Source organism: Trachemys scripta, chromosome 9 (assembly GCF_013100865.1).
Source record: "Trachemys scripta elegans isolate TJP31775 chromosome 9, CAS_Tse_1.0, whole genome shotgun sequence".
NCBI classification, from domain to species: domain Eukaryota; kingdom Metazoa; phylum Chordata; order Testudines; family Emydidae; genus Trachemys; species Trachemys scripta.
In genome coordinates this window covers 29,986,006-30,013,604 of record NC_048306.1, presented here as the reverse complement: position 1 = coordinate 30,013,604, position 27,599 = coordinate 29,986,006, and the positions used below count along the sequence as shown (strand labels likewise).

The 27,599-nt window shown below is 40.6% G+C and overlaps 1 protein-coding gene across 6 annotated transcripts in view; it reads right to left on the bottom strand.

Moving 5' to 3' along the window:
• DACH2 (dachshund family transcription factor 2) overlaps positions 1-27,599 on the bottom strand; it is a 497,031-nt gene that overhangs the window by 90,124 nt on the left and 379,308 nt on the right. For 3 of the 6 annotated variants that reach the window (XM_034781239.1, XM_034781241.1, XM_034781245.1), the window contains 2 exons: positions 4,974-5,153; positions 269-441 (listed from right to left, as the gene is read on the bottom strand). In XM_034781239.1, coding sequence (XP_034637130.1) covers positions 269-441; positions 4,974-5,153 — 353 coding nt within the window. The remainder of the gene's footprint in view (positions 1-268; positions 442-4,973; positions 5,154-27,599) is intronic. The other 3 variants (XM_034781240.1, XM_034781242.1, XM_034781243.1) reach the window with 2 other exon arrangements.

Sequence of the window (27,599 nt, the reverse complement as noted above, 5' to 3'; positions counted from 1 at the left end):
TGTTAGTATCTGTTTTTAATAATATTACATACTTGCATCAGTAGCAGAGCTGCTTTTTCTTTATTTGCTTAGTGATTGTTGTTATCAATATTTATTGATACTGCAATAGCACCTAGAAACTCCCGCCAGGAACCTGGACCCAGTGTGCTAGCTGCTGTACAAACACATAGCTGTTCACTTATGTTCCCAAGGAATCAGTATAATGCCACTGGGAGTGTGTTTTTTATCCATAAATCATTGTTTTCTAAATCAAATATTGCACTCTTACCTTAATAACAGACGCCCCTGCTCTGGAAAGAGGACTATGCATCTGGGCTGCAGCAGCCATGTTAGCAATAGTATTGAGGTGGTTCATCTGGTTCATTGCCATTGCAACTGAAGCAGGAGGTAGGCTGACTGGGAGGAGAGGATGGGGCATCATCATAAATGGCAGCTCTATCCCTAAAAGAGATGGTGGGCATGATGGTTTGTTAGTCTTTCATTTCATAATCCAACACTTTAGCTCAAGAGCGTAGCTATCATACTACAGAAAGAGTAATTAGTCTAGGTTGTCGTTATTATGAGTTTGAAATTTATATAACTAATACGACATTGCCATTTAAAATAATTAAGAAGTCAGAGAGAATGCCTCATGCTAATGGTATTTGCATTCCATAAGAGGACTATATGTACTGCATTAATGAAAGACAAATCTAGCTGTAAACAAACAGGCAATATTAACAAAACAGGTATGCCACAATCTGCAAACTCAATGACCCCTTTAATCAGCAATGTAAAAATCCATGGGACATGCAGAAATTCTTACAATTATATTAAAATAGATCAAGGGGTAAGTTAATTAATATACCATATACACTCGTTCATTAGCCCATTCATTTATAAGCCGACCCCCCAAGATGGTTAGGTAAAAATACCAAAAAATGTATGACCCTTTCATAAGCCGACCCTATATTTCAGGGGTTGGCGAACTTTGGCTCCTGGCCCATTAGGGTAAGCCGCTGGCAGGCCTGCATGTTTTGTTTACCTGGAGCGTTCACAGGCACAGAGCCCCTCAGCTCCCAGTGTCCACGGTTTGCCGTTCCCAGCCAGTGGGAGTGGCGAACCATGGCCACGGGGAGCTGAGGGGCTCCATGCCTGCAGACGCTCCGGGTAAACAAAATGACAATGTATTAGATATTCAATCCAATGGTTTCATAGAGTTTAAAATCATCACATTTTGGTGTAGACCCGTTTATAAGCCAACCCCTGCTCTTTGATGCATCACTTTTTTACCAAAAATATTCAGCTTATGAACGAATATATACAGTAGTCTATTCTGTCATCAGTGTATACACTTAACTCCCGTTAACATTATTGAGTATCACATATATGCAGCAATTTGAGACCAGATTTTGATGTGTTATTGAATACGATTAGACCAGTAAGGACTGAATACAAGATGGTAGCTAAGTTTGTGAATTGAGATGTGCAGTGTTCCAGTTTAAGACAAAAAATATTTCCACATAAGGCAAGGGACCTAATTCTCATTTACACTGAAGCCATTTCACACTGCTATGGCAGTATAAAGGGGCCTGGAAAAGGAGTGAATTACATTTACGTCCACATTAAAGCTCTTTGACACTGCCAGAATGGTGTAAAGTGGTCCTGGTGTAAATGAGAATCAGATTCCAATACCATATGTTCCCTTAACACAGTGGTTCTCAAACTATTGTACTGGTGACCCCGTCACATAGCAAGCCTGTGAGTGTGACCCCGCCCCTTATAAATTAAAAACACTTGTTTATATATTTAACAGAATTATAAATGCTGGAGGCAAAGCGGGGTTTGGGGTGGAGGCTGACAGCTCGCAACCTCCCATGTAAAACCTCACGACCCCTGGAGGGGTCCCGAACCCCAGTTTGAGAACCCCTGCCTTAACATGTATATATACTGCATCACTTGTCTTACAATAGATCATATAGTTTTCAATGATGATCACAACACTTAGGTGGCACAAACCGACTAAACTACTGAGAAACCTTTTTAACTGCTCTGACTTTGAGTAACACCTAATTCTTAAGACTTCTCAGGAGAGACTTCCTGATCCCATTTACCTACGAGTATTACCTGATTTTCTCAACACAAACAGGACCAAATTCTGCCACTATACAGAGTCAAAATGGCTCAATAATTTCTGCAAAGGGAATTTAGGCAGATTAGAAATGATCATCACTAACCTCTGGCAAAATATGAAAATAACATAATTGTATAGCCTGTCATAATTGTAAACTACGTGCCTATTTATTGTAGATATTTCTCTGAGTTTATTACCGTACTTCTACCTTAATCATTATCATATTACAAGGTAAATCATTGTTTTCCTATCTTATATTCCTACAGTCAGAGTACCAAGAGCTGATCTTGCTTACGTAATTTCTTTCATTCAAAACACAATTTTTTGGTCCACCAGACACCAGAAACACACACATAAACCACCATCTGCCCACAAAGGGCAGAATCATCTGAAAACTGAACACCCTTACTACACCTGGTCAGCCATCAGCAAAACACTATTATATCCATTCACTGCGGTGTGTTATGCTTCACATTACTTTGTTTATGAGATGGTCCATGTCATTGTTAATAAAGATAGTAACAAGACAAAGTCCATGGACATCTCCATTTACTTCAAACCATACTGACAATCCCTTCAGTGCTTATATACATAAGCTTTTGTTCCCTTGTATATCTCCTGTAGCAGCCTAATAATCTTTCCTCATACTCCATAGAGTTCCAAAACTCCCAGACACCATCTGTCCACTTTGAGTTGTATGTCTACTTAAAGTCCAATTGACATGCAAACTAAATGCAAACTACAAACAGAATATAACAGCACATCACCAGTTTTAAGACACAATCCGTCAAGCATTTCTGAGGACTATAAAGGAAATACATCTTACACTTGCAAATCATCAGACATAATGTCTGATATTCAATAAACCTCTTAATAGCCTTTAGACAACTACTTAGAATGAAAAATACTGAATAATATCTGTAAAGATTACCAAAACAGGGAAGACCACAGTTGCCTCCTATGTAAAACACGTGCAGATACTGAATTATGTAAGTGCATATTCCACAGATAAGGAACATAAAATTAAAGAATCATCTATAGCACATAAGAGTCCTGCAGTCTGCTCCATTTAATCAGATGACAGACCCTAACTGTGCGTGAAAGGGGACAAGCACCTATAATAAGAAACATTTAAATGGTCTAGGCTTCTCCACCAAATTCAGTGACACTACATAGATAGCGATCAAGGTATCTGGTCCTAAAAATAAGGTATTTCTGATGAATAAGACATTTCATACACTTGTGAAAAGTAAGTCCTTGAAATCAATTTGTAAAACTCTCAGAACAAAGATACATACATGAACAATGAGGATTTTTCAAACTTTAGCAGTGTTTCCATTCCTTCATCCCACTGTAATCTTTTATCCAATTATCATGTCCCACCTCTTCCTTTAACACTGATTCTATTTTCATTTTGGCCTGAACAATAAATTCTTTATTTACAAAAGACTACAAAAACAAAAACTGGATAATAAATTCTTTATTTACAAAATACTACAAAAACTTTGGGGCCAAATTTTTTGCTGGAGTAACTCCATCGACCTCAGTAAAGTTATAGAAGTAGAGAACTTGACTTTTTTAGACTCCAAGATTTGGAGAGGATTTTTACAGTACCTAATCCAGGAAACAGGAGAGATCTTAGAAAAAGAGCAAAATTCACCACCACCATTTGGGTACATATTTACCAAAATGAATGCTAGTTACCTTTATATAAATGCCTTCATACAGAAAACTTGCTACTGTTTGTGATGCAGAACTCATTAAGTTTCAGGAAAACTTTTATTGATTTGAAAACAATGAAACTAGGATATATAAAAAAGTATATTGATTGTATGAAATAACACAAGCTTTATTTTTTAAGGAGTTAGAGTTAGCAATAAAAGAAAGCCATTCAATTCATTAGTAAAACTATTATGATAGTGTGTCTACACAGTGAATTAATCTTGAAGTGATATTTATAGCTTGGTCGTTCATTTCACAGTCCGATATACCTACATTAATGTTAAATCAAATCATTAGCTGCACTGTGACATAGTATAAATGCAAAAGACTTAGTTAGGCAGGCCTAACGTCAAACTTCACTAACTGGGGTGTGTAAATGGTAAGTATGGGAGTGGTGCAGGGAGAAGGAACTCAGGCACCTGCTGATTACTCCTCCCGCTCTGAGGGATAGCATGTAATGGGTCTAACAGTGTGTGCTCTGACTTGTCCCAGCCATTCCTGCTATCACTGGATGACTGGGGTTAGACAGACTGACTGACTGGCACCCTCCTTGAAGAGGTAGGGAGAGGAAGGAATTGTTTCTACCCACTGCTGGCTCGCTGACGTTTTGCCTTTGGTCTAGTCCCACTCATTCCCACCTTTATATATTATGCTGGATCTTGTAGGATGCTGCGGACTATGCTTATTGCCAAAATTATATTTGGTGTCTGGAAGAGATTTTTCCCCTTTGGCAAAACTGGCAAATTACTGTGTGGGTTTTTTCACCTTCCAACCAGCATCCTGGAGCTCTGTTTTAGGGATTTACATTACATCTGTCCCAAGTTTGATATAGGCTGGGCAATATCCATCATCCTCAGGTTTGTAAAAACCAGGGCTATTCTGCAATGGAATGGCTCTGCCAGTTAGTTCGGGGAATAGCTCCTCATTGGTTAATAGTTTAATCAAGTTACAGCCTCTGCATTTACCGACACGTGTGTGTGTGTGTGTGTGTGTGTGTGTGTGTGTGCGCGCTAAATTCTTCCAGCACATTATGTTATCACATGCTATTTATTAGTTACCAACTTCTTGTATATCTTTCCTTCTTCACAGACAAACAGTATAAGACTGAAGGTGTCTGTATCTTAGAATGTCTTCTTACTATTTATAAGGACAGTAAACGTACTGTTGGTGAGCAAGTGATTTTGCTGGAGAGGACTGAGGGGATGTGCACTCCCAAGGCTGGATTGCCCTGATAGCGTGGCGTGACCAACACCATGCTGTGATCCTGTTGTAATAGGAGACTGAAGTTTCTCTTTATCCCAGGAGGATTCACTCCCACCTGCAAAACAGTGTACAAAGATATTGTAAATACCATATTCTTCCCTTGAAGAGATTTTGCTAGCTTTACTGCACACTTTTTATTATCCTAAATTACTCAATTTTTGTTTTGGAATACGTCATAGTTTATTGATTACTCAGCACCAAAAGACATGTAGGTGCTGCACCTGAAATAAATGAATAATTTAATAATCATAAACCAGGCCAAATAACCTAACTAGAACACCGTGTACCCCTTCTGGAAACAGAGAAAGCTAGATGTTTAAGGAGAAAATGACCCAAACAGGAAGGACTCACAATTAGTTGTGATAACAACTAAACAGGGACTCTTCTTTTGTAATCAACACACAGGACCTCACCATTGACAATCCCAGTGGGAGTTTTTTTCAAGGAGTGGCTAAATAATAAAATAATAAAAATTAATAATACCAGCTAGCACTAAAATAGCAATAGATGGGGAAACATGTGCAGAGAATTTAAATGATTTGCCTTGGGCCATCAAATGGGTCAATTTATCATCAGGATTAGAATTTAGTAGCTCCTGGATTCCAGTCCTGTGCACAGAGCACCAGACCAGGCTCCTCTTAAATGCTAAATTCTGAATATAATTGAGAGATTCAAAGACTGAGCTTGTAGATAGTCAGCTTTGAGGCATTCATATGTATCATTCGGATGTAATTTTTGTTCACCGCAATTGATGTCTAAGAGAGAAAGCAAAGTATGTCATATTAAACAGTGTAATACTAATCTGTTTGTTTTTCTGGAGAGATCTTATTTTGTATTGGTTTCATGGCAATCCCTATGTCAGACAGTTATGCACGTGAATAATCACATGCTCCTCTTATTAAAGCACAGTAAGGTAGAGTGTGGTAAGAATTTTGCAATGAGGCTGGTCCACAAAATAAAGCCTTTAAACAACTTTTTGTAAAAGTTGAACATTTCAGGAACACAAAAAGGCCATAATGTTAATTTAGGTACATTCCTTTTCCTTCCATCATGGATGTTTTAGATTAGATTAAAGAATGATAAGAAACTGTGTATCTTGCAGTATTGATATTGTCTAGAATTTATTAACTTGAATTGCAATTAGAATCAGTAACACACTGTTGTGATGCAATGGATAGAGACAGCAGGCAAAAAAAAATGTATTTTAATTGAAGATGAAAGTAACCACATAGAAACATTCAACATTCTTTATGGTAACACTCAGCTAATAAACATGATTAATACTACCAAATGTAAAAGACTGAAAGATCAATGATTGTGCAAAATGGGAATCACTCCATCATTTTAATACCATGTCCAAGCCATGAATTACCTTACCATTACAGATTTGTAATTTGTAAAATGATGAGCAATACATTGACAAAGAAAGATACATTTATACAGCACTAAATTATACCATATGATGTAATATAATATGGCATAATTACAGCAGTGCTCAGTAGCCCTGCCACTGTTAAGGTGGCTGTTTCAAATCACGTTGAACTGAAACTTCAGTTATTCACAGCATTAACATTTGATAAAATATTCCTCGAGTTAAACAAGTGAGGAAAAATGATTTTCTAAGAACACTTTTTAAGAACTGATTTGCTAAATGATTTCTACCATTTCCAGATGTTTTTTCAATATTTTAGTCTAATGTTTAATATTTTTTTTAAAAAGCATTATTGTTCAAAGTACAGCTTGTATGTACTTAAGTGACCTAAACTTTCACTGGCACTTAAATATTTAAAAGTAGATTTTCAAAATTATGTAAAGAATGTATACACATACATGTTTGTGAGGTATTAATTTATCAAGTAGAAATATCTCAACAGTCCTTGGACCATAAACTTTTATTTTACAAAGCAGAAGGTCCAATCCTGCAAATGTTTACAAGCAAGCTTGACGTTACACATGATTAACCCCACTATAACATTAAGTGTTTGTTGTTCAGGACCCCAGACATTTTCATATCTTTTTCCTTGTGAAGTCAGAGTCATGAACTTCAATGGAGCTCTGCCCATTTTAACTGACTGAGGATCTGGCCCACTACCTTCAAAATGTAAACTGATTGCTAAGGAAGTTTGTCATAGTGATTTTTCAAAAATGAGGGGAAAAAATCACAGTCCTTGCCTGAAAGCACACCCTTACCTGCTGTGCTCTCTTCCCTAGTGGCCTACCAGTGGCCAGAGCTCCAAACATAATTACCTACTCCTAACAGTTTATCCTTCCTTCAATGCCTCACCATGGGCCCAAGTTCTAATACAATATCCCCTTTCTCTCCCCCCCACCCCGACACATTCTACTCAGGTATCTGCTCTTGTATTCAGTAGCAGTACCACTGCAAGTCTCCTCCACCCACACCCACTCTCCCTTGAGAAAAAAAGTCCGGCTCACAGGGAAGTCTAATGAAACAATCAAAGTTGAATGCTAAGTGAAATTTAATTATAGGGTCTGAAATTTACATAGATATCACCACACCCTGCTGTGGTAAAGACTGACAGACACAGTTTCCATAATTAAGTTACATGGTGAGTAATTCATTGAAAGAGAAAACTATTATAAATAATAACACCTAGCTCTTACATAGCATTTTTCATCAGTAACTCGCAAAGCACTTTGCAAACGAGGTATCATTATCCCCATTTTACAGATGGTGATACTGAGGCACTGAGCACTGAAATGACTTGCCAAGGTTATCTGCAGGCCAGTGGCATAGCTGAAGCTAGAACTCAGGTCTCCTTTTCCAGAAAACCTTTTCCCTGACACTACACGCACTATGTTGCAGAACTTGTTAATGGAATTGTCACTGAGCAGTTAAGGACACGAATCTTAAAAGATGGCTTTTATCCTTGCCTGAAAATAATTCTCTCTTTCTTCATGTGCTTGATACAATATGAAAAATTTAAGTGTAAATTTAATAATAGGCAAAAGCCTCAAGACACAGTATAAATCCATTCCAATCTCTACTTTCTATATCGTTCTTAGGAGCTAATTGTATAAAGACAGCAATGAAGTAATTTTGACTTCACTAATAAAGCAAAGAGCTCATTTTATAAGTTAAATATGCATAGTGCAAAGGATCCAAATCTCATACTCTTCTAATTTCAGACACTTCTTCAAAATTCCAGAGAAATATTTGTGCACACACACACACACACACACACACACACACTTTCACACCAAATGCTAAAAGCATAATGTAATGTACAATTATTGTCTGTATAAGAGTAGAATTGTGAGCCCATCACATCAACAGTATACATATTCTCAAATTGTTGATTATTATCATAATTAGAGGTCAGTACCTACAGCAACTAAATCAGTTGTAAAATTTGAAAATCAGTTCCAGATACAATTTTTCATTAGAAAAACTGTATCTGGATGTTAGAATGTTAACTGTTCCCATATTTTGTGCAGAGAGAATATGCATCATCAATACAGCAAATGTAATCATAAAACAAACACATGATATTAAATCCTGCATTGGGATACAATAGTTTATATGGCCATAACTGAAAGCAAAATTAGGCCTATGGTCTTCATCATGTGAAAGGTGCACCATATGGTAAAAGGCAAATCGGTCCCTCCCATACTTGGTGGAGTAGGTATATTTAAACAGGCTAGATAAATCTGTCTTTTGCTCAATCCAAAAAGTGTAGCCTTTGGAAAAACACAACATATTTTCTGTCATAATTAAGCTGTTGAAGACCTACATTCTTTACTAAATAGCGGTTGTGGAGTGTAAATTAAGACAATGATCCATGCCTGGATGCATGCCAAATAACGTCTCCACGATAGATGCTGAACAGGAGAGAAGGGGGAAAAAAGAATGAGAGACAAGAAAACCAACAGGCAGTATCATTTAGGGAAATGAGGCAAAAGTCTCTTACAATAAAACAGTGATGTGAGCTGTCTTACGGGTTATATACAAAGGAATGTAATTTATTATTCATTTTTAGGAAGAAAAGATTTCATATTTCCGTATAAAAGTTACGAAAAATGAAGCAGATTCTTAAGTGTCATAAAATTATTATTAGGTCCTTTTTAAGTACACCTCAACCCCAATATAACACTGTCCTTGGGAGCCAAAAAATCTTACTACGTTATAGATGAAACCATGTTATATCGAACTTGCTTTGATCTGCCGGAGTGCGCAGCCCCCCCCCCCCCCCCCGGAGCACTGCTTTATCGCGTTATATCCGAATTTGTGTTATATCGGGTTGCGTTATATCGGGGTAGAGGTGTATATTTATTTGTCAAAATGCATTTCTGAACATTACGAATAAGTAAAGAGCTTCACATTTAAAATTGTCACTCCTGCACATACAACCTCCCTCCCCGCCCCAAACAAAAGAAAACACCTGAAGGTAACTTTTTCCTATTTTGCTTCCATTCTTGTTGATCTTGACTAGGACCAGACTCTCTCAGTCCCTTACTCAGGTGCTCAAAAGGGGAGGAAAGACCCCATCTTGCACAGTCTATGATGCCAAGGGCCTATTACAGATGCAGTCCTCCGTTCAGGTGGGACCACAGGGACTGCTCCCTCAATACACATGGTGACCACAAAAGGGACAGAGAGACTGTAGGGTCAGGTCCTGTCTACCTGCCTTCACATCAGCCTGCAATGCAGAGTGTGTTGGTTGCAGTGGAGGAGGGTAAAACAGGGTATAGCCTACAGAGTGCCCCTGTGCCCCAATCACTCGTGGGGGGGGGAGAGGGAAAAGAGGTCACTATCCTGTCCTGGCCTCCCCCTGGAGTGGCGTTGTTGCACATTACCCCTATCATTAATGCTATGTTTCAGCATACACACAGAAAAATTAGATAAAAATCTAAGTACTCCTGCTGGAAGATTGCAACGTGATACTACTTTATTTCTGAGAATTCAGAGCAATAACACACAAAAACCAAAACCAGAGAGAGAGAAAGCAAGCAAGCAGGCAGACAGCTCCCTAAAACTGAGAGGCACAACTCACTCCACCGTGGCTAACTGCAGACTACCTGCTGCATGCTTTTGCTACACAGCCCTCTAGCTGTCAAGAAGGTTCCGGAAACAGTCCCCTCCCCTCCCCTCAGCCCTGGGTGCTTAAAGTGATCACTCACAATTGCAACACAGTCCTTAATACACCACTATTACTACCTCAAGCTATCAGCTAAATACCTAAATTTGGCCCAAACACAGAGGCCCTTTTTATTGTGTGCCTATTATATAGCACCTATAGGAGATTCTAAGTCTGAAAAATGAAAATATAGTAGCTAAGATATAAATGTAAGCCTAGGTGTGGGAAAGCACTGGTACACGCTACAATAAGTAAAGCCCAGGAGCTAAATGGATTTAATGAGAAAAATCTTATTTATTAATTAAAACTAAGTATTTATCATAGGCTTAACAGAAGAGTGTTTGACATAACTCATATATCAACCCAGGAATTAGACTGACATGTTCAAGTAAGCAAAGGTAAAACTAAAATAGCAAGTCCCAGTACAGTCACTTCTAAATTAAATGCTGTGAGATGTAAGTATTCCCCTAGTACTTCTTTACGGCACAGTGGCTAAAGTCTGTGCGTTGCTGTTATTGAGTTCCTAAGATTAGTTCAGATGCACAGGGAATTAAATTGCAGGTAACAGAAGAAAACATGTGAAGTCAATCTAAGCAATACACACACATTTTCATTAGATGATGTACTGTGTATTTACAGTTTTGTGATAAGCTTGCAAATGTGGGTATTCACAATTGATGAGAGTTATGTAACTGAAGGGCCTCTGTTTAGGTTTCATCTACCTACAGAATGAAAAGGACGTTTTCCTTCCATTGCTTTCTCCTTCCAGATGAAACACGTCTTCATTCCTCTGTAGATGCTGCTGCTCACATATTTTTTATTTTTCATAATTATAACATCACTTCTAAAGTTGAATTTAAAAAGTCAAGCTCCATCTAATATACTTTGCTTCTGAAACCAGAATCTAAGAACTTTTTTGATGAACATATCTTTGTGAAGATTAAATTACCTTCTTAGTTTTATGTGTTGAAAGATTTTCAAAAAATAATCTAAGTTCAGTTCAGTGACAGTACCTTCTTATTTGGATTTGAGTTCAAGCTATCAGCCTCAAAACTGTGTGCTCGGCCTAAATGAAATTCACACTCTCAGAGGTATCTTTGAATTGAACAATCACACTTTTTCAATGTATGTCTGTCATTTTATTTTTTGTTGTTATCTATTTCAGAAAAATATAACTCAAATTTTGAAAATTTCTTTCATGCCCAGATTTAATGAAAAGCATTTTTAAACACACATTTTTCATGTTATTAAGTATACTTTCAGCACACTCCTGAAAGTATATATATGTTGTTGTTTCAGCACTGTTAATCCAGAACACTTATCACCAATGGCCTGATTTGCAACGTTGCTGATTACCCACAATTCCTAGAGACTTCCTTGGGATTTGTGGATGCTTAGCACTATGAAAATGAAGTTAGAAATTCTGCCCTTGGATGCTTATGTGCAGTGTCCATTGACACCAACAGGTATGTGAGAGCAGAATTTGCCCCAAATAATGTAAGTACACTTTTTTTTTTTCTCAAAATCTGGTAAAACTCTAAATCATGTGACCTAAACATACACACATTAAGTTCATGAGGTAGTTTTCATACGTTAAGGAAATATCAATTTAGCCTTAAAATAACATATACAGTATTTTAAAGCCTAATCAGTAGATTTTAACAGATGTCTAAAATATTGGAACACAGCACTCTGGTGTTAGGTTCTAAGTGCAGCACTGGTGTCCAGTGCTCATGGCTAGTTACTCCACCGAACAAGTAAGCTGTGGCATTTTGCACTAGTTGCAGCTAGATGGATGTAAGGTGTAACTCCATGTAGTGCATAATGCAGTAGTCCAGACTAAAATAAGCAAAGGCAGGAATCATGGAAGTAAGGTCTGCATCTGTGAGGAAGGTTCACGACATTCAGACAAAAATGGAAAAAGTAGCACAGCTGATTGCTACTATTTGATCATCTGAAAGCATCTGGGACTCTAACCAAAGTACTGAGTTTCAAACTTTGGTTATAAAGAATGGATGAACATCCTAATTTAGGAGAGCTGATGTAAACTCATCCACTTACTTTCCTTAGCCCACCATAATCACCTCAGTGTTCTCAGATGTCCCAGCCCATGTCCCATCTCACCTAGATACTGGGAAAGACAATCACAGTCTCTGGGCTGTGCATAAAGCTGAGTACCATCAGCATACTGAAAACACTTCAGCTTGTATCTCCTCACTAACTCTCCAGACAGCCTCATAAACATACTATATTAGTGGGATAACAGCAGAGACCTGAAGTACCTCACAGCAGGAGACTCAGGTTAGAAAAATAATTGTTCAACAATACCCTGTGAAAGCTCTGATCTCTCAGTGAGAAAAGAACAATACCACCAAAGAGACCAGGGACCGTAAATGTGATAACTGCACTTAACAATCTCAATGGTATTAAAAGACAGCACAGAGCTCTAATAGTATCAGCACATAGGTATGATTTTCATCCATCAACAGGAGATCATCTGCCAATGTGACAAATGTAGGTTCTATGCAGCATCCAGGTCAGAACACTAATTGCCAATGCTCAAAGAAGGCTGAGGCATCAGCATATTGTGAGAGTCATCTCATCATAACCTTTTCCATAATATCCTGACTAAAAATGGAAAATACATATCAGTCAATAGCTGGAAAGATTTGCTGGTCAATATCTGGTTAGTCAGCATCAAGATATGGCTTTTTAAGAAGAGGCAAAACACACAGTAACTCCTCACTTGTAGTTATGTTCCTGAAAAATGCGACTTTACGTGAAACCATGTTAAGTGAATCCAATTTCCCCATAAGAATGAATGTAAATGGGGAGGGTTAGGTTCCAGGTACATTTTTTTTTTTGCCATACAGTATAGTACAGTATATGTGCCCCCGCCTTACCCCACACAGACACAACCCACTGGCACTGGAGACAATGAGGCAGGCAAGGAGGCTGAAGGTGCTGTAGGCTAGGAGAAGCACATTGAGCAGCAGCAGCTTCCCCTACTCTGCAAGCACCAGGGGCGGGGGGGGGGGGCTCAACCCTCTGCCCGCCCATGCCACCCCTTCCCCCAAACCCCCACCCTTAACCCGCCTCTTCTGTCCCCTACTCCTCCCCCTTTACTCCGCACGCCATGTCCTTGCTTCTCCCCCCTCCCTCTCCTTTCTCCTGTCCGCACCAATCAGCTGGCTTGCAGCGTTCAGGAAGCAGGAGGGTGGGGGGAGGAGCAAGGACACAGTGCACGGGCTCCCCTTCCCTCCCCTGCCTCCTGAATGCCACAAGCCAGCTAATTGCCATGGGCAGGAGGCGGGGTAAAGGCAGGAGGCAGGGTCTGCCAGCAGGCAGGAGGTGCTGTGGGGGGGCATAGGGGAGCTGATAGGGGGGCTTCCAGCTGTGGACAAAGCATGCAGCCAAACAACGTTATAGCGAAGCATTGCACAACTTTAGGGTTACCATACGTCCGGATTTTCCCGGACATGTCCGGATTTTTGGGCCTCAAATCCCCATCCGGGAGGAAATCCCAAAAAGCCGGACATGTCTGGGAAAATAGGGAGGGAGAGCCTAGCGGTGCTCAGCCAGGGGGCCGGAGCCGCTGGGGCGACGGCCGGGGGCCAGGGCTGGCAGTGCTTGGCCGGGTGCCAGGGCCAGCGGTGCTAGGCCAGGGGCCGGGGCTGGGCCGGCGTTGCGGGGCTGGCGGTGCGGGGCCGGCGGCCGGGACGGGGCCAGCGGTGGTCGGCCGGGGGCTGGGGCCAGCAGTGCGGGGCCAAGGGTGCTCGGCCGGGGCCAGCGTTGCAGGGCCGGGGGCCGGTGGTGCTTGGCCGGGGGCCGGAGGTGTGGGGCCTGGAGGTGGCGGTGCGGGGCCGGGGCCGGCGGTGTTCAGCTGGGGGCCGGGGCTGGCAGTGCTCAGCCAGGGGTCGGGGCCGGGCTGGGGGCCGGCGGTGCTTGGCCGGGGCCGGCACCCCAGGGCCTGAGCCGAGCCGAGCTGGGCGGGAGACACCTGGGCCGGCCGGCCGCCGGAAGGAGCCTCTCAGCTGGGGGCCAGACTGGGCCACGCCACGCCCTGCCCCAGCCCCAGCTTACCTGCTGCCTCCCTGTTTCAGGCTTCCCGCGAACATTTGATTCGCGGGAAGCAGGGGAGGGGGAGGAGCAGAGGGCGGAGCATTCAGGGGAGGGGGCAGAGTTGGGACGGGGACTTTGGGGAAGGGGCAGGGGCAGGGAAGGGGCGGAGTTGGGGCCCCGTGGAGTGTCCTCCTTTTTTTAAATTAAAATATAGTAACCCTACACAACTTTAAATGGAGCATGTTCTGTAACTGAGCAGAGACGCAAGATCAAAACAACGTTAAGCGAGAGGACGTTAAGTGGGGAGTTACTGTAGTTCATTTACAGCAGTTGGTGCCCTGCCATTCAAAAAGGAAGCATTGACAATTTCCACCAATAAACAGCCCAGTATTTATCTATGGGCATTCAGCAGTCAGGAAGGACAAGAATCCAAAGCATAGATTGTGCTAGGGATCCTGAGTCTTCCAAACCTCTGTAAGCTAAACTGGTTGGCACTCAACATATTATCCTGCTTACACACACAGAGACAGTCTAGTCTGAATCAAATTAGTTTGATCAACCAAATAAGCAGAAATTTCCATATTTTAGGATAACTCACATGAGCAACCAAATGAAGACAGTTCAGCTTAACCAGGCTATCTACCAACTAAAATGTAGGTTAGAATCGTATTTGATAAACTTTATACTGAAATGTCTTCCCAGTGAGGGTGAGACAGTCCCATTCTTGTTAAATTGCTGGCAAACTGTCAACTAGAAATTGATTTTTTTTAAAGCAAGCATATTTGTTTCAATGAGTCTATGATTAAAATCTATTTTGGACAAAGCAGTCTCCAAAATAATGAGACCTATAAGAATCTCAAAAGCTAAATTAAAGATGTAGAAAGGCATTTTAGTCTTGAATGTATTGATTTGTGTAGCTGCATGTGTATTTGGCTGTATCATATTCTGGACTGTTCTCTAGAAATAAGCCATAAAATTGGGGAAAGTAAGGTATTAAAGATGGAGAAATCTAGTGATGGCTTTACTGGGTTACTTCCAAAAACTTATCAAGTGGTTCAGCAGATGTAATTACTGCTTAGCCATGCCAAGGTTTTGAAATGTGCCCATTAATTCAGCAATTCCCAATCTGTCCATCAGTCAGTCATACTTAAAAAATATGTCTGTCACAACTTAGGTGAAGTAATCTATTGATAATTATACAATAAAAACTCATTTGAAAATCTGAATATAATTTCAAAACTTCCTAAAAAGTCTAATGACAGCAAAATGGAAGTTTATTTCAAAGCAAAGGAAATGCTGAAGATAATCATGGACATGTCAGAGTTTTCAATGCTTGTGACTAATATTAGTTTTTTAAATTTATACATGTTAAGGAGAACACCACAATCATGACTAGACAGTGACTTTCTAGAGGGGAAATGAGCCTGACCTAGAAGCTGTATAGGGAACTAAGTGCACCTGCCCAAAAGGTCCCCCCCGCCTTTCTCTTTCATGGGTTAGAGAATGGAAAATAAGTAGAAGGTCAAAGAATAATGATTTTAGAGAAAAAACTACGCACATAACAATTTTACAATTCCTAAATTATTCCTATCACAGATTATTCCTATCACTTATATAGCATTTTTACTAGTGGATCATGTATTCCTGCTCAAGCAGGTCTAAATTACATCCTGTTAAAAATATTGGTGGCCACTAAAATATTGTCTAGACTTGTGCTCCAACTTACCCCACCACTATTGGAAATGAACCAGTGGTTGCAGTTGTTGGAAATTTTTTAGCAAAAACAAAACAAAAAAACACCCACTGTAGATAACCTCCAAGAGACAGTCTCTTCCCAAAAGAGCCCCAAATCTTAAAAAAAGAGGAAAACACATTGGAAATAGTGATGGAAAGAAAGGGTGGAATGAAGTAAAGGAAAGATAAATAAAAACAGAAGGGAGAAAAAATGGGCCTGATCTTTAATGGGTCTGCTAGCTGTGCAGCAATACTTTTGGATATATTTGTTTATCTATAAAAATACAGAGTTTTATATGTACAAATTAATAGTTAACAATTACTTAATTTGCATGCAGGCTCTTTTAAGGAAACCCACTAAACATTTCACCCCGCTAGTAAAATTATTATTTATAGAAAGTTTGATGCAAAAATAGCACAATAAAACACACAAAGAATATGGCAATACTAATACACACTTTTCAAAAATGCCTCTGCCAAACTCCATCCTCCTAATTTCTTTTGCTAGGTTTGCACACATATTTATATTAAACAAAACATATGCTTCTTCCTAGCTATTTAGGAAAGTGACAAGACTGACAAAAATTGTGAACAATTGACAAATGAAATCTTTAGAACTAAATCTTTGTAGTTCAGTCTGTGTGGAATTAGCTAAAAAAGATGATAAAAAAATCTCTTCTAAATTTTAACATTAGCAATCGGACACTTCATTCCTGCCTTTCTAACTGGAGCGTAGGTGCAATACTTTAACAGGGATGGATGCAGTAAATACAGGAACAATGGCTGCCAGAATGATGGGCTATATAAAATATAGATTCTGTTCTTCTTGGATTTAGGAGTAAATTCTCCTGATACAAATGAATTGCAGAATTAAAAATGTCAAAAGTGTGTGCAAACTGAGTCCTGTTCTGGTTGGTACTAAATGACTTGTGCTCCCATTGACTTTAGCACTTTCTCTATGGAGGTCAGCACAACATAGTCTGATCTATCCGAAGGGCCAGTGTTTCCCAAACTTGGGACGCCACTTGTTTAGGGAAAGCCAGGACCGGTGCTACCATTTAGGAAAACTAGGCGGTTGCCTAGTGTGCCAAGATTTGGTGGCACCAAAAGCCCCCATTTTTTTTTTAGGGCGTGAAACTTCTTTGCACCGGCCCGGGAGAAAGCCCGTATCAGGCGGGGCCAGTTTGTTTACGCGTCCGCAGGTCTGGCCGATCGCGGCTCCCTCTGGCCGCGGTTCGCTGCTCCAGGCTAATGGGAGCTACTGGAAGCATCCAGTACGTCCCTCAGCCCGCGCCGCTTCCAGCAGCTCCCATTGGCCTGGAGCAACGAACCGCGGCCAGTGGGAGCCGCGATCGGCCAGACCTGTGGACGCGGCAGGTAAACAAACCAGCCCGGCCTGACAGGGGCTTTCCCTGCACAAGCGGCGTCCCAAGTTTGGGAAACACTGCACTAGGTTAACAGGCCAACAAGAAACCCTCTGAACATATAGTGCATTTGAGTATGTTAACCCCCGACATTTTAACTAAACACAGTGGGACTAATTCAATCCCTGGCAGAGCCAAAAGTTTACAATTGGGATTAACCTTCCCCACTCTTTCTAAAATAACACTTTTCAGTGATGCTAGGTCAGTTTATAATTCCCTGAGGAAAAAGGAGAAAAAAGCCAATATCCTAAAGACTGGATATCAGGGCTCATGGGGCCAAGAGAAGACAGTGCTAATCTCTCTCCAAAAGAAAAGAATGTCAAGAACTAAAAGCCTCATTTGAAGGACTGAATCTAATGCAAGGGCTAACATTACTGTAAACAGAGGTACTAAACTAAATGGTTGAAACAGCTAAAACCCCAAACATTAAATTTAAGGAAATACAGTCTTCATAAAAGTGAACTAGTGCAAAATATGCAAGTGTCCTTATCTCCATATAACAAAACAAAAAAGTTAAGAGAACCAAATCCATCATAAACTCATCAGGGTCAGCCCTGTGCAAAGCAAGATGCCTGAGCCTTCAGGCAGATATCCATAAACCCATAGCATATCTCAGGAAGAATGATTTGACAACTGGGTGTGTTAACTTTTCTAAATCCTTTAAGCAATCCTATCAGCTATGCTGGGACAAAGGGGTTTTGGGACCTGGACATGATTGGGCCATTGCAGTTCATCTTTCAAAATGTGTGTGTGTTCAGTTGTGACAGGTGACTGAGTCAAGGAGATCCTAACGGCATGTAGAAAAATGGCTGTGACAAAGCTGGGCTTCAAAAAATCTGTCCATGGCACATATCATTATCCCAAATGCCACCTTGCAGGCAAGCTCAGCAGAGAGGATAAGGTTATAGTACAACTCTAATCGGAAATGTGAAAATAGTGCTTTGTTACACAACCGATCTGCTTCCCATGTGTATTCAGAGTCATAACTGTTGACATTTTTAGTAACCAATATAAGATTTTACTACTTTATACTCCTGTTGTTAATGAAGAGCTAACAATGCGGTGGGAGAGTGAACTAGATACTATTCTGATTTAGCACCAGCAATAGAACTGTGAACTATTCACTAACTGTGAAGTTCCATCTGCAGAGTCAAATTCTACCCTCCATAATACTTGCACAAATCCTCTGAAGACAATGGATTTTCCCAGGCTCAACTAACGGTAGAATTTGGCACGAGATGTCTTTATTAATGTTGATGATACACAACCCAGAAATAAAACAGCTTGATTTTCAGATCTGAGTCTGCAGAGTTGGCAGATAGCATAAAACATCTTTTTACTTCAGATTTCCTCAGTTTAGATCTGCAAGTCACTGCGATCATAATATTTTTACAAAAGATACTTATAGGAGTAGAACTACATTTTAAAATGCACAGAAAAATGAACTTTCATTCCTAGAAATTATTTAGAAACTGAATCTGCCACTCTTTGCATTCATAAAACAAGTTCTTTATGAAGAAATAAAAAAAAAATGTCCCCCAATAGACAAATGAACTGAAATAGCCAATGAGATAAATATACTGTGCATTTGGTGTATATTTGGATGATCTGGTTTTCAAAGGCTTTGAATATTTGCAGCTCACAGAATTGCAGTATTTGTGAAAATCAGGCCATTAAAGTTTCAACAGTTTATAATTTACTATTTCTTTTAAATATCACTAACAAACAGAAGAAATTACAGATTGTTATCTAATGAGTTGAACTGTAGCAGCATACAAAAATGATGTAATTATCATCTCTTCAGAAATTCCTAACAGGGAAGAGCCCAACATGAAAAGTATAGTGGTTTGCCTTTAAATCTGATTGGGGGCAGCTCATACTTACATATTTGGACAACTTTCCAAACTTTGCCAACTTGACACTAATCCACACAAAGCTGAATGCCATAGAAGATTTCATTAGAGAATGAGGGATTGGAAAAGTGCTGCATAACTATCATCATTTTACATTCAAGCTGAAAGAGTTTAGGTGCTCTCCAACTAAATTTACTATCATAAGCCAGTCTTGGAAAGGATCAACAAACGCAGACCCTTATTCTTGCAAAGTCCCACCAACTATTACAATATGTGATATATTTGTAAGGTGTGTGCTAGTTCTAATGTTGCAGAACTATTTTATACCTGGTATTTCCTACATGGCAATATGCTTTCACCAACTCCCCCAAAATCTAGAGTCTCTGCCAAAACTATGAAAGCTTGTCAGTATGCTTAACTCACCCAATAAAGGTCAGCAGTGAAATCCACAGCGCTTCAGTTAATGTCAGTTTAAAAATAAACATGCAAATATGTAAAAACCTTGACTATGCCAACAACCAGCATACTTTATACTTCTTTTTTTAATTCTGCTTTTAAAAATATGTATATGCTTAACTTTTTTTCTATTACTGTTTCTAACAACTGAATACAGATTTAAAACTGAACTGTATGGAATTGTGAAACATTGAGGGAAGTTGTCTGAACCTTCAGTCATCCTAGTTTACTGATTTTTTAATTTCAATTGAGGCTGGATTCTCAGGTCACTTTTCTAGCATATCAACCCTAACCATCAGGATCTCTCATAGATTTTGAGGGGTCTAGTTCTCTCCATAGAAAGCAATGGGAGTTTTGCCACTGACTTGAATGGGAGAAGGATTAAGACCTTAGAGATATCCAGCAGTTGTAAGAAAAATATTGACAAATCCAATCCTTGTTGTGGTATAAAATGTATTTTAGATTTTCAAAAGGATACTCTGCCTTTAGCCACACAAAAATCTCAAGCTTAGCTACAATAAGAGAAGACATCATTAAAATATTGGTAGCAACATTTGATAGAGGGAAAGTACTGCCTAACTGAAAGACTCTAAAGAAAAGAAAGAGTTTTAGCGGTAATGTATAACAGCATTGTGCTAGCCTAAATTTAAACTAAGCTTTTAGGTTTTCTGGGTGGGTTTCACTTCTGCTCATGATGTAAGTATGCACCACCTTCATTAAAAAAAAATACTGACAGCTTGCATTCTCATACCAATGCCTAGTAACAAATTCCAAATGTTTTGTCACATTTCTTGTGAGCAATGCCATCTGCCAGAGGTGGCATTTCATGGCTGTTTACCCCGACTCCCTTCAAGAATTCATCTGCCACTATCTAATGCTGCCTGAATAAAGGGGATTAAGACTCTGATGCAACAGAGACTATTGATAATTTGGTATAATTGGGAAGAAATGAAGATAAATGAGGTTGAGGATGGAGAGGCAATTAGTTGAGCCGCCTGTACAGCTGTGTTCTCGGCCTAGCTCCCCTGGCCTTTTCTTTGGTAAGGTATGTGCAAATTAAACATAATGACAAATACACACTCTCCAAAGCTCTTTAGTTTGGAAATCTTGAAGATATGATTTTCACTTTTGAGATCCTATGTAGTTTTCAATGAAAAATGAACACTTTCTGTAGAGAATGCTAAAAGAGCAATGCACTTTATACCACCAGTCCTACTATGCATATCTACTATTGTTCATAGTTCTCCTTTATTTGATAATGACAGCACATTTGTTGCTTGTACACTGGCTTTGATTGAGGGCATGAAGGCCACTATTCACCTAAAATCTACAGATGGCCCTAAGCATTCCTGAAGTTTGGGGTTATTCACAATCCAAATTAAAATCCATATTTTAAAAAAGACACCTCCCCAAAACAACAAAAACAAGCAGGGAGAACTGGAAGTCCTGGCACAGTCAGGGAACTATGATGCGATTGGAATAACAGAGACTTGGTGGGATAACTCACATGGCTGGAGTACTATCATGAATGGATATAAACTGTTCAGGAAGGGCAGGCCGGGCAGAAAAGGTGGGGGAGTTGCATTGTATGTAAGAGAGGAGTATGACTGCTCAGAGCTCCGGTATGAAACTGCAGAAAAACCTGAGAGTCTCTGGATAAAGTTGAGAAATGTGAGCAACAAGGGTGATGTTGTGGTCGGAGTCTGCTATAGACCACCAGACCAGGGGGATGAGGTGGACGAGGCTTTCTTCTGGCAACTGTTCTCATGGGAGACTTTAATCACCCTGATATCTGCTGGAAGAGCAATACAGCGGTGCACAGACAATCCAGGAAGTTTTTGGAAAGTGTAGGGGACAATTTCCTAGTGCAAGTGCTGGAGGAGCCAACTAGGGGCAGAGCTTTTTTTGACCTGCTGCTCACAAACAGGGAAGAATTAGTAGGGGAAGCAAAAGTGGATGGGAACCTGGGAGGCAGTGACCATGAGATGGTCGAGTTCAGGATCCTGACAAAAGGAAGAAAGGAGAGCAGCAGAATACGGACCCTGGACTTCAGAAAAGCAGACTTTGACTCCCTCAGGGAACAGAGGGACCTAGACAAATTAGAGGATTGGGCCAAAAAAACCCTGATGAGGTTCAACAAGGACAAGTGCAGAATCCTGCACTTAGGACGGAAGAATCCCATGCACTGCTACAGACTAGGGACCGAATGGCTAGGTAGCAGTTCTGCAGAAAAGGACCTAGGGGTCACAGTGGACGAGAAGCTGGATATGAGTCAACAGCGTGCTCTTGTTGCCAAGATGGCTAACGGCATTTTGGGCTGTATAAGTAGGGGCATTGGCAGCAGATCGAGGAACGTGATCGTTCCCCTTTATTCGACATTGGTGAGGCCTCATCTGGAGTACTGTGTCCAGTTTTGGGCCCCACACTACAAGAAGGATGTGGAAAAATTGGAAAGAGTCCAGCGGAGGGCAACAAAAATGATTAGGGGTCTGGAGCACATGACTTATGAGGAGACGCTGGGGGAACTGGGATTGTTTAGTCTCCAGAAGAGAAGAATGAGAGGGGATTTGATAGCAGCCTTCAACTACCTGAAGGGGGGTTCCAAAGAGGATGGAGCTCGGCTGTTCTCAGTGGTGGCAGATGACAGAACAAGGAGCAATGGTCTCAAGTTGCAGTGAAGGTCCAGGTTGGATATTAGGAAACACTATTTTACTAGGAGGGTGGTGAAGCACTGGAATGCGTTACCTAGGGAGGTGGTGGAGTCTCCTTCCTTGGAGGTTTTTAAGACCCGGCTTGACAAAGCCCTGGCTGGGATGATTTAGTTGGGAATTGGTCCTGCTTTGAGCAGGGGGTTGGAGTAGATGACCTCCTGAGGTCCTTTCCAACCCTGATATTCTATGATTCTATGAAAAACAAAAGCCTTGATCCTAATACCCCCTAAATTTGGGGATGTTTGAATTCCAGGTCCAGATTCTGCAGCTGGAGCCTCTTTATATAATGTTCCTGTTTTTAAAAGTATTGGTCAGTACACCTCAAGGGAAATTGCTAAAGTAAACCCTTGAAAGTTGGAAAGGGATTATAGGTGATGGTCTTTTAGCTGTGAACAAATCAGAAAGATAGTTATCCAGGCAATTAGTTCCACTTTCTAAGTTGTCATGTTAAGGTAGTCATAAAGTAGTCATACCTACTGAACAGTAACTTAAATCTAAAATGAACAAGATTGCAATTCAGACCTCCATGTAAGAAGGCTCAAAGCCAGACGTATGACCTAAATCAACATCACATTGAAATTCTTCTTTAAAATATCAGCTTATATTTTTGAAAGTAGCCTTTTGTTTTTTTTTGTCACAAAGTCAGCTGTGTTCATTTTGCAGAAGGTTGGAGAACAAATGGTGAATTTTTGCATTAAAGAAACAACAAAAATGCTACTTAGACAGAAGATCAGTGGGTCAAAGGGCATTTTGGCCTAGAAAGATATTTTCACTAACCGAAGAACCCAAACATCTCTTCAGATCTATTATCATAGAATAGAATATCAGCATTGGAAGGGACCTCAGGAGGACATCTAGTCCAACCCCCTACTCAAAGCAGGACCAATCCCCACACAGATTTTTGCCCCAGATCCATAAATGGCCCCCCCCAAGGATTGAACTCAACCCTGGGTTTAGCAGGCCAATGCTCAAACCACTGAGCTACAAGGCCGCCCCAGGGGAGGGGGGGGTGCAAGGGGAGCAATTTGCCCCAGGCCCCGCAGGGGCCCCCACAAGAGTTTTTTGGGGCTCCTGGAGCCAGGTCCTTCACTCGCTCCGGGGGCCCCGGGCCCCCGGAGCTTCTTCCGCTCCGGGTCTTCGGCTGCAATTTGGTGGCGGGGGGTCCTTCCGCTCCAGGACCCACCGCCGAAGTGCCCTGAAGACCCGTGGGGGCGGGGGTCCTGAATCTTCTGGGCGGCCCTGGTGAGCTATCCCTCCCCCCATATCACCCCAAGTAGTGTTCAGCTGAGTCAGTTCTTGGGTAGCAGACCTCTGAGTCATACTTTTTTTCTGTATCAGTATTGTCTTAATCAATTTCCAAACATAATGTTAGTGGTCACAGTGCTGCTAAAAGTACTATCTTTTGGATAAAACATAAGCCCAGGTACTGAGCTATTAAGCATTAAAGGAACTGGTGGTGGTGGCAAATTAAGAGAGAAAATACAATAAAGTCCTGCACTAATGTAATCTTGATTAGTTTCTTTCACAATCTGCATTTTACACTATTTAAATTATTGTGTGTTATGAAAATAGCTTTCTGGAATATTTGTAGTGAACTTTAAAACACTTGAATTAGCCCCTTTCCTAGTTCAGGGGGAATCTACAAAAATATAATGTTTCCTGCTAATTTTTTGCATCAGCAAAATTTCCTCAGTGCTCAGCACGACATTCTTTCCAACTATCTGGAAGTCAATGAACATTTTAGTGCAGCTTTTTGTTATGTATTGTTGTGGTTTGAGCTGGGATGGTTGGATTGCATCATATGGCTTAAGACACGGTATTTCAGAAGAATATTATTTTAGTTTGGGAGTTGCAAATCAGGAGGGGAAAATTGGAAAATGTAAAAATATTCTATATTCAAAACCTAGTTTTTATGTACCTGAAAATTACCTGGTATTTGGCTATTCCTTTCAATGTAAAAATCATTTATATATGAATGTGTGGAAATGGCCACATTTTCCTATTGGTCCCTATTACTTTAATTTTACATTTTATACCTGTGGTCTGTTATGAAAATCCTCTTTAATATCATGCAGTGGTCTAGGCAAGCTGATTTGCTGCTACTGTTTCTACTGCCTGATAGTATTTTATTAAACTTTTCTAAGCTAATCTTCAATCCTGTGAGTGACAGCATGCAGTGCACAGCCTGTGCCAGTCACATTCAGTAATGCTTTGGCTTTTCATTAGAGTCAGAAGGTGTCCTGGTATCAGAGCAGGCCAGCAGCTCTGCCTTTGCTTCTCAGACCTGCAGCACAGATGCACACACTTACTGACATTTGTGTTGGCAGCCTCCACCTCTTAAAATAACGAAGGGCTGAGCATTCCCAAATAAGGCCAAATGCACATATTTGTGGGTGCTCTTGAGATGCAACAACACTGCTGTAGTCACTATGCATAGCTTGGAACCACCATTTACCTCCTTCCCAATTTCTCTACAGTTAGCATATCAGTTCAAGCCTCATCTCAGATGACATATCCCCACATCTTGGCCATACCTTGGTATTTTACGCACAGTTATAACATTATAATTTATATTACAATAATCCTAGGAGCCCCAATCAAGGTCAAGGATATACTGTGCTACATAAATAGATAGTGAGAGACAGTCCCTGTCTGAAGAGTTTACAAAATAGGCAAAAGGCAGGAAGGGAAACAGAAGCACAGAGGGGGGGAAGTAATTTACCCAGGTCAGACAGCAAGTCAGTGACAGAGCTAGAAACCGAAAAACTGCAGCCTCCTCCCCACACTTGTTATCCTCTCTGCACCCTCCTCCTCCATCACAGTAATAATGTGCATGTAATAAACTCCTCGGACACTGTTGTTTTCTCACTCCTTTCCCCTCCTTACAAATGAAAATTTTTGTAGATGAGCGTTATTCTATTTACACTTAAATTTTGCAATCACAACATATAGGGCCTGATCCAAACCCAGAACATGGGAAAGACTCCCATTAATGTCAATGGGCTTTGGATCATAATGTAATGAGAAAGCAGCTTTTCTGTGTTTTCATATGATCCCCTATATCACCACCTTTCAAATGCCCTTGTTGATAACACAATGTAAGAAATATGTTTGTCGTTACACTAGAGAATGTTGTGATGTTAACCATGAATTTTACTCCACCTCCTTTTAGAACAACTCAGAACTATACTTCTCACATATTATAGATATACATAACCCCTGCCTGCTTGGCATGGCACTCTGTCTCCCTCTAGTGGTGGCTAGGCCAGCTAGAGATTGGTGAGCCTGCTACAGCCTTGGCAGTAAAGGTTCATGCATTTAACTCCAGAGGTCCCAGGTTTGATCCCTGCTGCCAATGCCTCTGTGCGGGTCAGCGTTACATATATAAATGAAGGATCAACAGAGATTAACTACTTTGACTACTAGGAACATTTACGTAACTTCCCTATACCTCATTTTTCCTCTTTTTTAATACATGTACCATCATTTACCTGTGTCACAGTGGAGCATATGGCCTCAGTAATAACTTTTGTAAAGTTATAAATAAGGGTAAAGTATTAAGACCAAAACAGATGGGATTTCACAAAGGTTTCGGGAACCTGAAAGCAAAATAGTAATGGATAAAGAATTTTCTCAATGCATGTTTCACCCAGTTCCCTTGAACCAGTTCACAGATATTTAACTGTTGAGCTTAAGGTGAACCTGTTGGCAATGGCATTGCTGTTTTGTGTGTCTTCAAAGGGGTATGGCTTATAATTACATCAGAGCACAGCAAGAAGAATACAGATATCTTCTTCTTATAATCAGAGAACAAATGTCCCTATGGAAAAAAATGTTATTCTGAATACATGCTGGCCAGATCCATGAAGGTGACTTGAGAAGTAATTTGTGGTCTATTCTTCTATTTGTAAGAATGAACCAATGACAGATAGCTATTACTGATAATGGCCATGGATTTCAAGAGGCTTTTAGGGCTCATGGTATTAGACTGAGAACAAAAATATCAAAAGGGTCTTCTCTCTAGCACTGCTGGTGTCAAGGTTAATGAGCTAAAACTAGTTAAATTGATATTACTAAATTAATGAGTTTTTTATAGTACACTGCATGGATGTTAACAGACAGCCTAATGTGGAATATGGCTAGTCTTAATTGAATTAGAAGGTATCACATGTATACAATTAAGATAACTGAAGACTGTGGTGCTATAAAGTAATTGTATCCAGTTCTATCCCGTCCATCCCATGCCCATCATCACATGCTATGTGTGCTATACCACAGCAAAAATGTGCTTAGAAAGTCAAATTCAATCAATGAATTCCAAACTCATTCAGTTTCAAATCATATAAAAGGGAGAAAATGGACATGGCTGCACAAAAATTGGTACCAATACTATGATGTCAACCTTAGAATTACTATTAACTGTGAATTTTACACTTGAAAAAGCTGCTAATTCTGAGCCCTACAAAGTGGTGTTCATCAGTGAAGAAAACAAGGAATAATTTGGCCTTCAAATCTTTACACTTGAAGATTTGTGGGTCAGATACTCTCCTGCATCAAGATATGCTCAAGTTCAGGAGAAGCAGGGTAGGTTTTAGCAGATCTCAAGCTGCCATCACTCTAGGAGACATATGCCAGATGAGAACTGCTGCAGGGGAGCAGAACACCACCTCGCCATGCCTTCTCCTTTCCCCAGCATACTTCCTATGCTGGATGGGTGGAAGCTGACAGATTGATTAGTGTAGGAATCAGCTCTGCTGGATTCTCAACAATTCAGATTTCTCCTCCTCCTTAACTGGTCAGTCATGGCTAGATTACATGCAGTACAAAGGGAATGAAACTAGATCTGAGAATCTGTCTGAGAAAGGAAAAAAACAGCTTGACTTAGATTCTAGGATGAGTAGGATTACCATACGTCCTCTTTTTCCCGGACATGTCCGGCTTTTCGGCACTCAAACCCCCGTCCGGGGGGAACTGCCAAAAAGCCGAACATGTCCAGGAAAATGGCAGCTCTGCTCCTCCCCTGACTCTTCGGCTCTGTTTAAGAGCCGAGCTGCCCGGGCGCTATGGGCTTCAGGAGGGGAAGCGCCCAGCGGGGGGCGCAGGGTCTGGAGGCTGCCCGGCAAACCGTGAAGCCGGTAGCGCTTGGGCTTCAGGCACCCCCC